Here is a 16,922-nt window from a genome sequence, read left to right as displayed (position 1 = left end):
GATCTGAAGAGTGAAACTGGAGCCCATGACAGAACAATGTGGTCTGGAACCTAAACAATAGGGACTGCACAGACAACTTCCTGCTTGCTTTCTCTGTGAATCAGTGAAGGGAGCTCAATTAAATCCCTGAATGGTCACATTTAGAGTGTAAATGACCTCTGGCACGTTGTCTGAGCGGAGCTTTTTCTGTTCATGTTGCCTGAAAGATGAGTCACAGAAGTGTGTGAGGTGTTTGTTTCAGGGATGAGTCATCAGCTTTTCTACAGGCTTTATGGCTTTGGGATCTAGCCAGAGATTTTGGTTAGATTATATTTATTTACCTTCCACTATGTCTACCTCTGACTTGTATAAAAGTCAGACATTTATGGCGGGTGATTTTTATTTATTTATTTTTTTATTTTCTAAAAATGTTTCACATAGATTGAGACTGAATCTGCAGGAATTGATCAGTTATTAATGCATTAATTACTGTCTATTTAAAGTAACCTTTAGCTTTAGAAGAATTAAATACCATCTTATTCTTTGTGACAATTTCCTGTCCTGAAAACTAAAAGCAAATCTTAACTTTCTGGGCTGATGTCATCAACTGTTGGTCAAACAGTGATCTGAAAAGCGCCTGAAATGACAGTACCTTTGGAGAATAACAGCTGATTGTCCACCTTGTGAGTGTGAATGTTGATGAATATAAATGAACTCACCAGCTGTTATAGAAGCCAAGCGCACATATTCGTAATCTCTAAGCACAGTCTCGTAGGGAAAAGGCTCCACTAAATTCAGTCCTGAAAGACAGACACGGACAGAACAGTTGGCTAGAACTCCTGAAAAAATATTAAAATAACAGAGAAACAAATATTTGTTTTAATTTATACACGGGTATTTTACCTTTATCTTCTATTATACTAAGCCTATAGTTAAGTCTATAGCATATAGGTGACTACATGCTGTAAAAGGTTCTCCAGGAAAGCATAAAAATGTGACATTTTTATTTAGAAAATGGCCCAAATGTAAGCAAAGGTCAGCTGAAAAAGTTGTAAAAGTGAAAACTAAAGAAAAAGTTATTAATGAAAAAGACAGTTGCAAACAACAAATGGTATTAGGAGACCTAAATGTCAGCCAAAGCAATGACTACAAAAAAGTTGGAAAAAAGTCAAATTAACAAGACGATATCTAAAATAAAAAAAAAAAGACTTCACAAATATAAAGTTTATGTAACTCATAAATCATAAGATAACAGCTGCTCAGAAATAAATTCAAGTTAAAGAAATAAATAGATAAAGTGGCCCAAAATATAATAAATATTTTATTGTGGTAAAATAGACTAAGACAGCTCTGAGAATGATTATAAATGTGACCGAAATACGTGTTAGAAAGTTGGGAAAAGTGCTTAAAAAGGAAGTGTTTTTCTATCCTTGTCTTTTATTCATTTTAGTTTAATCTGTTCAGAAATCTATTATCTTACCATGAATAAACGCCTGGTGAAGACTCCAGTAAATGCTCAGGCAGTTCTTCTCCATCTTCATGCCTCGTCTACACTGACATCCGTGCAGAGGGCTTGACATTAGGGCCGACACAGCGTTTGAACACTGACTCTTGGCCCCGGGGCCCAACTTCATGCTGCCGTCGCCGGCCACACACTGACGCAGCGTTCGCAGACGTGGACTGCAGACCTCATCACTGGAACATAAGTCTCCGGCAACCAAACAGTCACTGCCGGCCAATATGGCCTCCAACAGAGCTGAGAAGGGTTAGAGCAGAAGACGACATTGACAGGTCAGATGGTAGCTCAAAAAGGACAAAACAAATGTTAGGGATCGCACGAAACTTGGACTCGGATTACTGGGAATTCAACCAACTCAGCTTTTCAATCATTCAAACTCTGACTTAAAACATTGTATTGACTAGGAAACTTGGTTGGAAACTACAAAAACACACCGTAAATGAAGCATCCATCCCACTTTTAGAGTCTTTCATATTATTCCTTCCTTACTTCAGTAATCGACCTTTGAGTTTTGGTTCTGTGAACATGTACTATATTGGCCCAAAACTGCAAATCAGGTCAGACTGGTGGAGAAACATGTTTCCCTGACTGAGTCAGGAAAATATACAATGTATTTTTTTTCCCAGATGACTAAAGAAACTAGCTGAACCTGCGGGACCATCCGTAAGAGTTCTACCCACTCAGAGTCGGAGTGAGGATGCTTTAGAGCTGATTAGAACAGTGATCAAGTCTCCTGTTTTCCCCGGTGGACATGTAGTAGTATGCTGTGTATAATTGGATAGTTCATTTGTGAGATTTGCTCTGTTGAAATCCCCTAAAACACTAAGCAGGGAGTCTGGTAGACGCTGCTCTCTTTTGAGCCCAGACAATTCTTCCCAAGTTTCATGAATGCAGGCACGGGGAGGGACGTAATCGCTGACCAAAATTAAGAAAACTCCTGCGGTGAAAAGTTTGCAGTTAATGGAAATAGCTCTGCTCACTAAAAAGTTCCATGAAATGCTCGCTGAACTCACTGAAAAAGTATGCACTATTGGCAGTAAATGTCCCTCTCCTGTATAGGAAATGTTGGAATGATGACTAAAAATACAGTCAAATAAAAGTAAAATAACCCTAAAAAGAAACAAACACTAGTGTGCGTATATGACACCATCTTGGTTTTATATTTTTTCTGGATGTGTTGTTCTGAGTCTGACTCTGGCTTAAACATATATGGTTGGACTACTGTTTGTTGTACATTGTCCTGCCAGTTTACCATACCTGTCATAACAGCATTCACTGCCGCACAAAGGAAAAACACTTGGTTGCACAAACCCTGTCAGAATGATCAAACAGCATGAATTTCATTCTCACTGCTCAACCGTTGCCGTGGTCACTTGGAGCAGTCCTCGGGTTTTCCCCCAGAGGAAGATGGAACGCAGCGTTTCATTCCCATTTACAGGAAAGGCACAGAAACCAGCCAAAACCATATTAATTTGCATTAAAGTAGCATAATATTTCCCCTTTGAATCCAATGGACTAATTTTGAAATCAAAACATAGCCCTTCGAACTTCAACCTTGTGGATTTGAACTCTAAATGTAAGGATTCCAGCTCCAAGTCATAACGATATATTTATAATATCGAGATACAGGGGCAACGATACGATATATTGGGATATACTGCAATACTATAACGATACGATATATTGGGATATACTGCGATACTATAGGGTTAAAAGTCGAGTGGTTTTTTTTTTTTTTTATTTTAATTGTAGTAAAACCGTTAACATAGTAAACACACAATGCTGTTCCATGCTAAACATTAGGTCACTAAAATTGGAACAAAGGGATCTACAGATTTAATCGCTGGAAAAGAAATAAAATAATTTGCAAAATATTTTGAATAAACACATGGAAAAAAATAAGATTATTTGACCCAAAGTCTCAAATACTTGCAAATATATGCAGTCCCTGAACAGTCGAGTCACAGTCAGAAGTTTAAGTGCAACACAAAAATGAAACAACGCTACAAATATTTGCATGTTAATTAATAAACAACATATCACCATATTTCAGTGTATCAGTATTTTCTTAGATCCCCCACCACCTCACCTCAAACTTGGGTTTATTTTTAAGATCTTTCTTAAGTGACCTCAGCTGTAATTTTCTTTAGTGATTTGGTTTTACAATCATGAAACCCTGGGGGTTTGATTTGAACTTTTCATCGGTGGCAAAGAAGCTCTTGTGTGAACAATGTGTTATTATTTTCTAGAATAATACATAGACATATACTCGGCAGTTATTTAATAGCATACTCATTTTAAGGCGACATTTAAATTTCTCTCCTTCAAATGTCAGAACAGCGCTTGTTCATTTTTCTGCAACAAACTGTGAGCGCGTTCTGTCATGTACAGGCTGTGATTGTCACATGGTGTGCAGCATTATTTGCTTTTTTTTTATTTATTTAAGTTCAAGAAAATGATACACCACGTTTTGCAAAATCCGCCCTCTGTTGAATTGAATTGCAGCGGAAGGTGGTAAATGTTTCTGAAAGAGAAAATACAGAAGCATTTTCTGGTTCTCTTTTTTAAAACAGACAAAAGAATAAATTGTTCCTACCTTCTACCTGCTGTTCATTTGACATAAAAAGCTATAATTTGTTTTGTTTTTTTTCCATCTTATGTTTGTTCAGCTTTAGTGGGTGAGAAGAACAGAGAATTTTATTATAATTACATTGGCTCTTACAAAAAAAGTCTCTTGTTGCCAGGTTATTCCAAAAACCTGCGTTCCAAGCGATGCTCATTTACATCACCTCTGTTCTTCTGTCCGACAGCGTGAGCTTGAATGACAATTCCTTCAATTTCATGCTGCTTTTATCTGTCAAAGCCGCAGAATCGTTGTTCTGATATACAGAGGGAAAGGAGGCAAGAATCAAAGCAACAAAACACAAATTGTGCCGTTGTGTTATGACTATTAAGTCTCTCACATCTGAGTCAAAGCTAAACACAATACCGTCATTCCGCTGCTATACCAACAAATTCCAAGCACTTCAAAACATTCTTCTAGAGTTTCTTAATTCATTTGGCTGCCACTGAGGGTTACTCTATAGTAAACAATGTTGTTTTTTTAACCTTTCTATGTAGAGACAACTTTTGTCTGCACACAGCAGCTTGTTGGTCTCGGGCACATGTGTCAAACTCAAGGCAGCCCGCCAAGTCATTTTGCGTGGAAAAGTGTACGATATTTGTGACTTAAATAAACGGGCTAGGGGTATGATTCTCGCTAAGGGTGCAAGGGTCCATAAATTTACGCAAATCCTGGGCGAGCCCAATTGTTAGTCATCACGGTTGGCGGTTATGGCACTGGACTTAAGATCCAATGGACAAAAGTCTTTCGGGTTCCTACGCCTAGTAATCTGCAATATCAATATTTCGCCATCTGAAAACAGTTTAGGTGTCTAGGTCAATATAGGTCAGTGTTTCCCAACCTTTTTTGAGCCACAGCACAGAAATATCATCAGGAAAAACCCCACAACACATCACCAAACAAAAATCTCATGTTATGAAATATAATAATATTCTAGTTTAAATTTAAAAAAAAATCCACTCCTGTTTAGTTGAAGACAACGCTCATATAGTGGCAGGAATTGAAGAAAGATGCTCACAAAGATCTTCTTCAAAAGTTCTGATTATCTTTTCTTAGTTTTAAAAACCATCTGCTGCCACCTAGTGGAAGAGGATTTAATTGTTCTGTCTGTCACACATTGACGAATAAATAAAACTTCTTTGCAATAAATAAATAATAGTTTGCAGGCCTCTTTGCAATAAATAAATAATAGTTTGCGGACCATGCCTTTGTGTGTGTGCGTGTGTTTGCTCCCGTACTGCACCGCTTGAGCCAACTTTTCTTCATACTCTATTCTTGGACAAGACGCAAACCAGGTGCGAGGACAAAATGCTGTTCCCTAGTGTGGGATCAATAAAGTTTTCTTTTTTTTTTAAATTGCAATTAGTGTGGGATCAATAAAGTTTTCTTTTTTAAAAAAATTGTGATTCATCAACAGCAATCCTTAGATTAAATTTCCAAAAAATATATGTATATTTTAATTTCAAAAGTTTGACAGGCCTGGTATTTATCTCTGATCTGATAGCAGACTGTTGAGTGATGTTCAGGACATATTGACTATTCAAATGATTTATTAGACACCGGAACTATGGTGAAAACTGTTGATTTTTCCCAAATACCAGAATGATGGAATGAGGTCTGAAAACATTAATAAAGTTACTGAGGAAATTGTGGATTTCTGGGAAAAAAAAGTGTTGCGGTTGTAGCAGAGGGCCAAGAGAAAAACAACTATTTACTGTTTGGAACCGTTAGTAAGTCCGAGGCCAGGGTTCTCATGTGGAGTTTTACATACTGAGATGCAGCTACGTGATTTGAGTGACTGATTTTTTTCCATTCCATTTCATTCCTTTGTAATTTAGAGGGTTTTTTTTGTAATATATTAATTATTCTGAGTTACAGGAGGGAAATATTACATTTTGTCATGAGTTATGTGTACAATGGAAAAGTCTCAAAACTCTTGATTGAATTCATCCATCTAAGATGAAACACCCGACTTCAGAAAGACTGGAACATTGATGTTACACATGAAGTTCCATAATAGGATTAAACTTCACCCTCTCACTCTCACCCTCTCACTGCTGTTGGATTTAAGCAGACTTCATTAAGTTTTATTTTCCATTTTATCTCCTCTGAGGTGGACCATTAACACTGTGTCTGTGTGTGTGTGTGCGCGGCTCTGTGTCTATCTCTGTGTGTGTGTGTGTAAAGTGATGAGCTAATCTGTGTGTGATGAATGTGATGGAGGATCTCAGGACTGGACTGACTCTGAAACTCATTGATTACTGACACACTTAATTGGCTGAAGCCTCTGCTGCTACACTGAGCAGGGATTATTGGAAATGTCAAATCCAGAGGCTCATTTGCATCATGATGTATGGAGTCTGTTTCAGCTTCTGCCCTGGCAGCACAAACACTGACACTGAGCAGAGTCTGCGATCGCGTTTACACTGACCATCTGGACTATTGCACTGAAGCTCTGACTGGAAACTTAAACAGAATTACCCAGAAATACAAACAGAAAAATGGATAAGAAAGTTAGTCCACAAGATGGTTATTCCGTTTACTCCGATCCCCAGACAGCACTTCGACTACAGCAGTACATGGGGGAAGTGTTTTAGCGATGGTAAAGCATAAATGCATTATTTTACGCCCCAACTGCGCACAGACATTCTCATAAACTAAATATAACAAACTGCATTATTGACTTTACAGGTTTATATTTACCAAAGGGGGAAATCGCAGGTCTCTGTGCTATCTCACTGCAAAAACAACATTACATGGACACAAATAAGAAAAAATCTATTTGATTTAGCGCCATCTAATTTCTACAATCTAATTTAACAGAGTGCACAGCGAGATAAAACCTGTATTTCCCCTCAGTGATGTCTCACATCCCAAAGATAGTCATTTCCAGAATAGAAACCATTTCATTGTCTGATAACAATCACTGAACATTTATCATCTGCAGCGTCTTTATCAGTGCTGCACTCAGAGAGTCGGCTCCTGTTGTTTTCCACTGTAGGGTCCAAAGAGACAAGTCTCACTGTTGCTCTGTAATCTGCAAATCTGGGCACAGTTTGGTAAATCTATATATTTGAAGGGCAATTTTGGGGAAGCCGTGGATCTTTATAGATTGATTGTTATTTAGAAAAACAACAATAATATGCCAAGCTTATTTAACTGCAGTTTTGGAAGTGAATCACTATCAACTGTAAGGCAAAAATAATGAGTACCGTATTTTCTGGACTGTAAGTTGCACTTTTTTCATCTTGTGTGTGGGTTTGCGACTTATACTCAGGTGTGACATATATAAAAATATAATTTTACCTTTGTTATTTTCACAGTGACAGCCGCTAGAGGGCACTCTAGGCTTGTGTACAAGTATCTGCTATTCCTGTAAGTCACACTTTTTTTTATCATTTGGCTGGTGCGACTCATACTCCGGAGTGTTATAGTCCGAAAAATACAGTAATTTTTTTTTCTCTAAAACAGACTGCAACAAACCAGACCAGAGTCAAATTTACCATTTTGTCACTATTTCTTTAAATCTGTCTAATATATAATTAAATTAGCAAATGTTCATTTCTGTTGTTAAAGCTATTCAATAATTGCAAAGTTTCTTTGTGGATCTAGAGAAATCATTAGGGGCAAAGGGAAGAAGTGTGGCACCGTATGAGAAAGTCGGGAGTATGTGAGGGTGGTGCAGAGTTTGTATAAGACCAGCGAGAGAGTAATTACGGTAGTTGTGCAGTCTGAATGACAGACAGGTTCATGGCATGGTTGCGGATACATCAGGGACCAGCTCTGAACCCATTTTTGTTTGTTGTGGTGATGCACAGTTTGACAGAGGAGGTCAAGCAGGAGATTCTATGAAACCTGATGTTTGCAGACAACACTGTAATCTTTGGTGAGAGTAGGGAGCAGGTGGAAGAAAACCTGGAGAAAGCGATGTTCGCTTCGGAGCAAAAAGGAATGGAAAAAAGTAATAGAGAGTGGAGATAGAAGGTGAATGAAAGGGTGCAAGCAGGGTGGAGTGGATTTTGAAGAATAGCAGCAACGTTGAAAGGAAAGATTTATAAGACAGTACTGAGACCTGCTATGATGATGATTTAAAGATAGCGACCCTAATCCTCAAAACTGAGGGTGGAGGTGACAGAGATGAAGATGCTGAGATTTTCACTTGCACTGACCGCTGAGGGTGGAGGTGACAGAGATGAAGAGGCTGAGATTTTCACTTGCACTGACCAGGGATAGAGAGATATTCAAATTCAGAAATTACCATTGTTTTTGATTTTTTTTTCTTTTTTTTCTCTTTTTTTTTTTTTGCAGCTCAAATGAGTTTTTGTGTTGAACCACATATTTTTCTGGCACTAAATAAAAAGTTTCTGCGCTTTGTCACTGGTTTCGACAAAAGTTTCACTCCATATTCAGTCTGAATAATGTAAAAATGAAATTGGCAGAGATGTTTTAACACTCTTTGACAGTAACTCAGACAGTATTTGGATTTGTATTTGTGTTTATCTCAATGTTAAAATGTATTAGTCTTTTAGCTATTTTTTTAAAAATGATAGCTTCCTAATGCTACGGTGGTATTTACATGGCGATGGTACGACTATGGATCTCGGCGCAATAGTGCTGATTCAGCCTTGTGTTTAGATGTATCCGGAATTTTGGGCTGAAGAATTCAATGCTCTACATACACGGGTACCAGAGTGGAGAAGGTTGAAAACTTCAGTTCTGCGTCTCCATGTGAACAGAGCAGGGTGAGACGATACGGTCTCTCTGAAACCTTTTACCCCAGTCACCCCTGGTCACCGCCACACAATTACGTGAGAGGCTAATTCAGCTACTTGGTGTGCTACGGCTAATTATACCTCTTCTGCAGCTCCATCTTGATCATCAAAGGTTGATGTGGATTAGCATTCTTCCAGTGTTATTATGTTAGAGTGGGGGTTGTCAACGCCCATCGCCATGAGATTCACATATAACTCAAACATAAAAGCCGACATGAGCGTAAGAGCCGCATGAAACCGCAGGTGGCTCCCGAGCCGCAGGTTGGCCATGCCTGTACTACAGGCTCCAGATTTGTATTCAGCAGCTCCGTTTAAATGCTGCATCCAGGGGATACCTAGCCTCCACGCGCAATTACTGTTATTACCACTGACAATACAAACAGTGTTTTACAGCAGTTTGTGTTTTCTGTGAAAGCTTCAGCTCTGAACCACCTGTGGCTTTTTACTGAAGCGCTGCCAAACTGATTTACTCTGAAAACCTCAGGACCGGGGAACCAAAATTCAAACCAGCAGAATTCAGTGCCAGCCACCTGTTGAGACAGACACAAACACAGAACTCCAAAAACCCACAGAGCGAGCCACAACAAAGACCACAAACACAAAGACCGGGTTCACTGGTCATTTATAATTCATGGCAGACAAATTGTTACCTGGACGCTGAACAGACACAGGTACAGGAGCATTTAGTCAAAAGGAAAGCAGTATCAGATCTCAGCTGTAACAGTGAACAGATCTCTGCTCTGAGTAAAGGGAAAAGGCCAGACAGCATGAAGACACAGGTAGAGAAAACACAGACGTTTATAACAAGCAGCAATAAATAAAGTGGAGCCGAGATGACTATGTCTGGGAGCCGTTCAGCAAGTATGGCATTAAACTACTGTCTAATAGTTCCATCAACAGTTAACCTTTTTTTTATTACAGCTATCTTTTCACTTTGTTCGGGAGCACTTTTCAGTCTTGGTTATTGTTGAGTGAACTGTTTCAGTAAATGTCGGCCCTCGACTTACGGTGTTGCACTGCGACATAATTACATTTTATACTGTACTTATACGCTAACACAGTATCATAATCTAGGACAGAAAGACGTCAGAAGCGTTACGCCTGGGAGCCAAAATGAAGGGTTAAAAGTTCCAGCTTAGCATAATTTGACTTGTTATGAGTTGTTTTTAGCTGACTTATAGCCGTTTCTGGCTAACTTTTTCCTGTTACAAGTTTGACACTACTATTGTTAGAGTTTTTTGGGGGGTAATTTTTTAAATTAACCATTTCATAGATGTTTGTTCCATGTGAGTTTAGCGGCACCTTTTCACCAAAGACAGACACTTTGTTTTGACCAAACAAACAGGAGTAAATTACAACCGTGTCACTACTTTAGTCATTACTTAAAAAGATAAAGCGCGGTGTCGTATGTCACTGGTTTCCTCGAGATAGCATTTTCGTCTCATTGCTAATCAAGAGATGTCAGACACCTAAATGAGAGGAGGAGATGAAATGTGTTACAGTTAATGAGAAAGAAAATGATCCAAGGTTTTTTAAACATAAAAAACAGTTTCTGTGACACAGACTCAGGAAGGAATAATTAAATCATTTTTGCAAGATATGAGGAACATAAAAGGCTTCAGTGAAAGGAAAATCATTCTGTCAATGTGTCACGCTGGGTGAAATTCACTCTCAAAGTTACACAACAAAAGCAGCTTTAGCTCCGCTCAGTGATCGTGACATCACGAGTGCACTGACGGCAGGGATGTAATAAAAGCCATTAATGTATCAGCAAGGTGTGCCGTGGCCTGACACCTCAGGTTTCTCTAGGTACGCAACTCCAAACAGACAGTTACAGGATTTTCCTTCTATTTTTTATATTTAATCAATTAATTAAGCATTGAGTATTTTTGCAATATTTGGACTTTTCTGTGCAATAATATTATGTGCAAAGATATATTTTTACACTAAATTTTAACTTCTTGCCTGTAACATTAATAATTTTATTTCTCATTGTGACTCATACTCATATTCCACAGCGCAACAGCAATTCTCATTGTGACTCATACTCATATTCCGCAGCACTACAGCTGTCCATCATCATCACTTCCTGGTTAAATGTTTCAAACAACGTGCTAAGCTTTACTCACTTCCAGCTTTCTTGGGATTAACTTTAGCTATATTTTTTTTATTAACATTTAGAAACCTTTAGCAAGAGGCCAAGTTAACACTGTCTGCAGTTTACAGCTCTACTGCAAGACTACGCTGCAAACACAGGAAATTTATTTTTACTTCAGATTAAGGGTATGAACTCTAAGTTGTTGCCGACTTTAGGAAAGGGAAAAAAAGAAAGAAAAAATAACGCATAAACTGTTCTAAGTTGTTGCCGACTTTAGGAAAGGAAAAAAAAGAAAGAAAAAATAAAGAAAGTAATAGCAACATTTCCAAACTGACCTAATGGGTTATTAAAAAACAGGCTAATGGAAACGAGTGAGCAAAAATAAGACAAAGTACTGCGCAGATAAAAGCCTGGAAATAAGTTAGCAAAATTGCACGTAAGTAAAAATATATACTTAGCGTAGAACAGTTAAAAAAAAACGGCAAGAAAAGGCAAAAAAAAAAAATCCCAAATTATTTGAATTACCTATAGTTCAACAAAGTTAGCTCAAATATTGTTAAAGGTTAGCCAAAATATAAGTTTACAACACATGCTTTAATTGCAGGAAATTATCCAAAAAGTCCAATAAAAAAATGTTCTCCTTGACTGCTGTTAAATCTTACATTAGAAAAGACATTTAAGCCTTTTAACTTTTCAAAAATAACAGGGTTTTTGTTTCCTGAAGTTTTATGGCCGGCTGTCCAAGTGAAGTAATGAAGTGATAACAACTGTGCATATGTGTGTATGTGTGTGTGTGGACTGTGTGGCAGAGCACAGCTGTTGCTGTCACTCAACAGTCGTCACACTCTCGTACGGTGATTGACGACCACTTTCGCTGATGAGCCTCTTTAATAATAACAGCACTGTCCTGTGGGTGTTGTTCACTTTGTCGGTGTGATCATGACACACACATACACACACACAGCGGCAGCCATAACAATCACACTTACACATGAAAACCCAAGCTTTTAGCTGATAAACCTCACTCACTGTAATTAACAGGTAAAAATGTTAAAACCATTTGTTTTATTACATTGTTTTTTTTAGGTAATGACTGTGTCAGTACCTGCTCTGTTTTTATATTTATGGGCCCAGCAGACTTCAGACACCTGGCATTTTCATAATCCTAATTTTCCAAAAATTTGAAGATTTCGTAAAGGTTCATTGTTAAGAGCTCAAAGGCCACGGGACAGATGTGATCATGACACACACATGATGGATGGATGGATAAATGGATAGATGGATGGATGGACGGACACCAATGGAAATATTCACCAAAAATCTGTTTAGTTTTTCTTTTTCTAATGTGTAGTGTACCTTTACTAGATTCTAACACAGTGTAGTAGTGCTAACATCCAAGTCTACTGCTTTAACCAATAATCATAATCAAGTGGGCTACTGCTCGGAACTCTGGGAGTTTCTGCTCAACCGAATAAACTCTAAAACTCAACGTTTTTGAGGAATCTTTCCCGACCTTTAAACAAAACAAAACAAGAAAATTCACGTTTTTTTAGACATGCTAAAGATTCAACTTGTCACAAAATGCTAAGGCCTCAAATTAACCTTTTCTTCAATGACTTGAAATCAGACTCAGGAACTGAACTCTGAACCCACGCTTAAAATCGGACTTGTCTTTCATCTATCTGACTCTGGCTTCACCCGCAGGTGTTCGTTCTGTCTTCGGCTTACGCTATTCTTGATCACTTGACGTTCTGTCTTCGGCTTACGCTATTCTTAATCACTTGAATTGATATATAACAGATATCACACCTGATTTACACATCTGCCTTACACACAGGAGGTCCTCGGTTCGAGCCCCTATATGCAACCATATACTAAATCCTCCTCATCTCAGTTGCGTTGGATAAAAGCGTCTGTTACGTGCATAACTATAAATGGGACTTGACCATACCACAGCCTTTGAATCCGCGTTCGACCTTCGTATCCACTCTTTGTTCTGTATTTGGTTTCTTTTCCTAAAACCTCACTGTAAAATAATCTGAGCGGAGGAAAACAATCACTCACCCTGAGTCAACATTAGGAGACAGGAAGTGAGGAGAAGGTCAGTGTGAGCAGATGTTGGACCTTCAGAAAGTTCAGTCCAGATGAGAGGACCCTGTCGGGACCCTACGGTCTCCAACAATGATCTACAGTGACTTCCTTACATAATTTCACTTTTTCAAAGACAGAAAGAGGAGAGGTCAGATCGGGGTCAGACGGACAGGAAAAATATGAGCTAAAGATCAAAAGGAAACAACGCAGTCCAGAGCAATTTGACACCGACGGCTGATGAATAGGTTCCGTTGAATTTTTAAATAATGGCTTCAGCACAAAATAGACCTGGTAGTAAAGATGAATGCATGAAATGAATTAAAAACCAATCAAAGGGAGTTTAAAGGTTAACTTGAGGTTAGCCTTGAAACAGGTTTATAGGTAGTTAAGCTACAATAAGTAAAAAAAACAAACCAACTATTGCTATTTGATAGCTTCATTTTTACCAAAGAAGGTTTCAAGGTTTTATGAAATGACTCAAGATGTGCCTGCTTTCTGTTCTTCTCCGCCTCCTCGTATCTTCCTGTCTCTTCTTGTTTTCCTAATAACAAACCCGACCATTCCATTCCTGACAAACGTTCCCTCCATGTCTGCCTGAGGTGCTCTCTGACTCACCCAGTGTCCTTCTGCTGTAATTTCCTTTGCCTACTTAATTTTACTACTTGAGTCCTTTCTTTCCTTTCCAACTCTCTTTGTTGTCTTCTTGTGTCCTTCCTTACAATCTTGGGTATTTTTCCTTTTTGTGATTCTGTTTTCTTACGCTCTCCTTACCCATAATACCACCACCTTGTTTGATTCCCATTTCACTTCCTACTTCCTTGTGTCCTTCTCTTGTCCTTTCACACCTCACTGTGTCTTTCTTCTAAAGTTCATAATATCGAGGAGTCCTTGTCTGGACCTTTCTTTGTGTTATTGTCACGTACTTTGACTCCGACTCGTCACGCCCTTCCTGTGTTCTTAAATACTTCTTTAAGTTTTTCTAATATCCTTTCATCCCTCTCGCCGTCCTAACTCATCTGTCTTTTTGTTCCATCTTAAATACTTCTGCTCCTATCATATGTCCTTTTTCGGACTCTAAATGTCCTCATTGTGTCTTTTACTGTGTCCCCGTCGCCCAATTATGCTTCCTCCTTCCTCCTATTTGTCTGCCTTGACCCTTTGCACCTAAATGTAGACGGTCAAGACCAACCTTTAATGACTGCATCATGTCCTTTCCTATCAGAGTGTTCCAGACATTAGCCTCATTACCCAACCCTCACATTTTATTTTATTTTATTTTTTTAACTCAACATTTTGTTATATAAACTTGAGAAAATAAACGACTCACAAAAATATCTGATTTGTGACCTGGCAATAAAGTATTAGAAGGGGCTTTTATTTTTTTGGCACTTGGAAATGTCACGCTGACTCTGACACTTCTGTAAAGGTTGCTTTGCTGCAGTTTTAATCAGCCAAAATATCATAAAAACTTAACGCAGATTACTTTTCTCAAGAGGTTTGCACTTGTTCACCGACTGTTTTCTGAGTGCAATTAACTGTAGAAGGTAAACTGCTGCCTTTTCTCTGGTGTAACCTTTTAAGATGACGCACAAGAAGCAGTTGTGGCAGGATATTAATCCTTAAACGCCATTTGTTCTCTTTATGACGGCGGCGTTGAAGTATAGTGTCTCGCGAAGTAATGGGAAGTTTAACGTGACCTTTTTGATAAGTAAACTGGCTCATATTTGTCGTTTCTTGACGCACCGAACGCGTGCGTGGTTAAAGGTTGAACGGCGCAGGAACGGCTGACATTGGCAGACGGTTTCGGTGCGAACGCATGACTCAAAAGAAACTGACGGCTTCATAACGTCCATCTATCCATCAACTGCTGCTTATGTGAGTTACCATTAGCAAATCAAAGGGCTGCAGATCAGGACATTGAGGCATTGCAGTTGTTGTTCTAGTGACTACCACGACAGTCTCTCTTATCCTCTATCTCTCTCTCTTTCTACCTGGCACAAAACTTGTCTTTTACTTTCTTTTAAGCTGAAAATGTGATGCTGTAACCAAATACCAAACCACGTCTCATTACGATGCAGACCATGAAAACTTTAGGGCACAGGATCAGTGTCTCTGAGGCAATAATAATACTGCAAAAACAAAGATTTCTTGGCTTCTTCGCTTCTTTCAAATCCAATGTAAGTTTAATGTTTCCAAAGAGGTTTCACAATGAAAAGGGCCTCAATTACAGCGGCTTTTACATTTTCAAATGCCAAGGTCAGAATATATTAGTATTTCTAAAAAACGTTATTATAGCCTGTGCCTTTAGAGGTAGCCATAAAGCACAAAATTGATCTGTTCTCTGCATGCTTTCATACTTTTCAAGTTCATTTAAACCGATTTCTTCACTTAAAAAACTAATTTACCGCGACAAAATTTGCATTTTGCACTACATCAATCACTTGTCGAGATGTTATAGCAGTATTCCTGTGCGTTTGTTGTCCTTCGTTATCATTGTATCATTAGTTATAGACACATGTTTATCATGAGGCCCAGATTTCAGAGCAGGGTTTCCCTGTGTCTTATCACAGCAGCAGCAGCGTGGAATCCTGCAGGAAGTCTGTGACAGTCAATGGAGCTGATACAGGGTAATTCTTTTCCAGGGGGAATGTCAGTGGTAACGTGACTCAGGTTTCACAGTTATCAGTCACGCAGAACTGTCAAACGCTCCGCGGCTTTCACTTGATCCGATTAATTAGGGAGTAACAAGGTATGGAGAGGGAAGGCATTGGAACTGTCAGGGTGACGACTCCTGGGTCCAGAGTCAGGTTAAAGTAAGATGTGTGAAGCACTTTGGGGAGATTAGATACATGACATGGCCACAACATACATAGGACAAATCTGAGTTTATCCAGAAGAGACGTCATGTCTTAACTCCAAAAAAGAAAACGTACCATTAACAACCATAAGTTTGAAAAAAGCTAAACTTAAGTCAACACGAATGTTTTTCTTTCACAATATCTTACATTTTACCAAAAGCACTGTTAACTTCCACTGGTTAAGTATTGCTAAATCTAAAATGTAGCATGAGTCTAGCGTTAGCCAAAGGCTAAACTTAATGTGTAGATTTTGTACATATTTTAAATGTGTAACACTGAGCTAAATGTTAGCCAAGACGTAACCTAAGAACTAGCTGCAAAAAGCACTGCGAATTTTCCAAACAATATCAAAACGTTAGCCCATTTGTAGCACTGATAGCTGTACGTGAGCTAAAGAACAGCCTTACAAAAACTGCAAAAAACTTATATAAGAAAAAAAAATTAAAGTTAAATCAAGTTGGGTTTTTTTTTTGTAACACAGTTGAAGGCTGAATGATAACAATGATCTCCGTGGAACAAAATGTGTCCCTGCTGATATTTCACATACACACCGACTGGTTTCTCGTCTCCAGACACTTCCTGTCCGTGCTTTATTAAAGTTTTCGTTCCTTTCTTTGGAACACTGTAAGAACTGAGCAGCACTCACTCCAAACTCTAGTATTCCCAGATTACAGCATTACAGAGAAGACTACCGGCTGAGTAAACATCAAAAATGGTCAGAAAAACATCCAGAAGGTGTATATTTCCAAAAACAGAACAGAGGAAAAAATATATTTTGCTGTACAACTCAAGTTTGTTTTATGGAGTACCACCTCTACACTTGCTGCCCTGATTGTTTTATGGAGTACCACCTCTACACTTTCTGCCCTGATTTTAGCCATTTCCATACGTACACTTTCTTATTTGCATTCTGCCGTCCTTTCTCTCTCAATCGTCTCAAATTACTCTTTTAACCTCTGAACCTCAAAGACACATAAACATC

At 38.5% G+C, this 16,922-nt stretch overlaps 1 protein-coding gene and 1 long non-coding RNA gene across 2 annotated transcripts in view; one reads left to right on the top strand and one right to left on the bottom strand.

The window, feature by feature from the left end:
• The window catches only part of LOC112488136 (uncharacterized), an 87,016-nt gene that overhangs the window by 38,428 nt on the left and 31,666 nt on the right, over positions 1 to 16,922 (top strand). The gene's annotated exons all lie outside the window — the stretch shown is intronic.
• gfra4b (GDNF family receptor alpha 4b) overlaps positions 1 to 16,922 on the bottom strand; it is a 31,961-nt gene that overhangs the window by 7,467 nt on the left and 7,572 nt on the right. The window contains exons 2-3 of the mRNA XM_008326512.3: positions 1,460 to 1,735; positions 699 to 779 (exon numbers count right to left, since the gene is read on the bottom strand). Coding sequence (XP_008324734.1) covers positions 699 to 779; positions 1,460 to 1,735 — 357 coding nt within the window. The remainder of the gene's footprint in view (positions 1 to 698; positions 780 to 1,459; positions 1,736 to 16,922) is intronic.

The sequence above is a fragment of the Cynoglossus semilaevis genome, chromosome 15 (assembly GCF_000523025.1).
Source record: "Cynoglossus semilaevis isolate Cse_v1.0 chromosome 15, Cse_v1.0, whole genome shotgun sequence".
Classification (NCBI taxonomy): domain Eukaryota; kingdom Metazoa; phylum Chordata; class Actinopteri; order Pleuronectiformes; family Cynoglossidae; genus Cynoglossus; species Cynoglossus semilaevis.
This window is presented reverse-complemented; position numbering and strand designations above follow the sequence as displayed.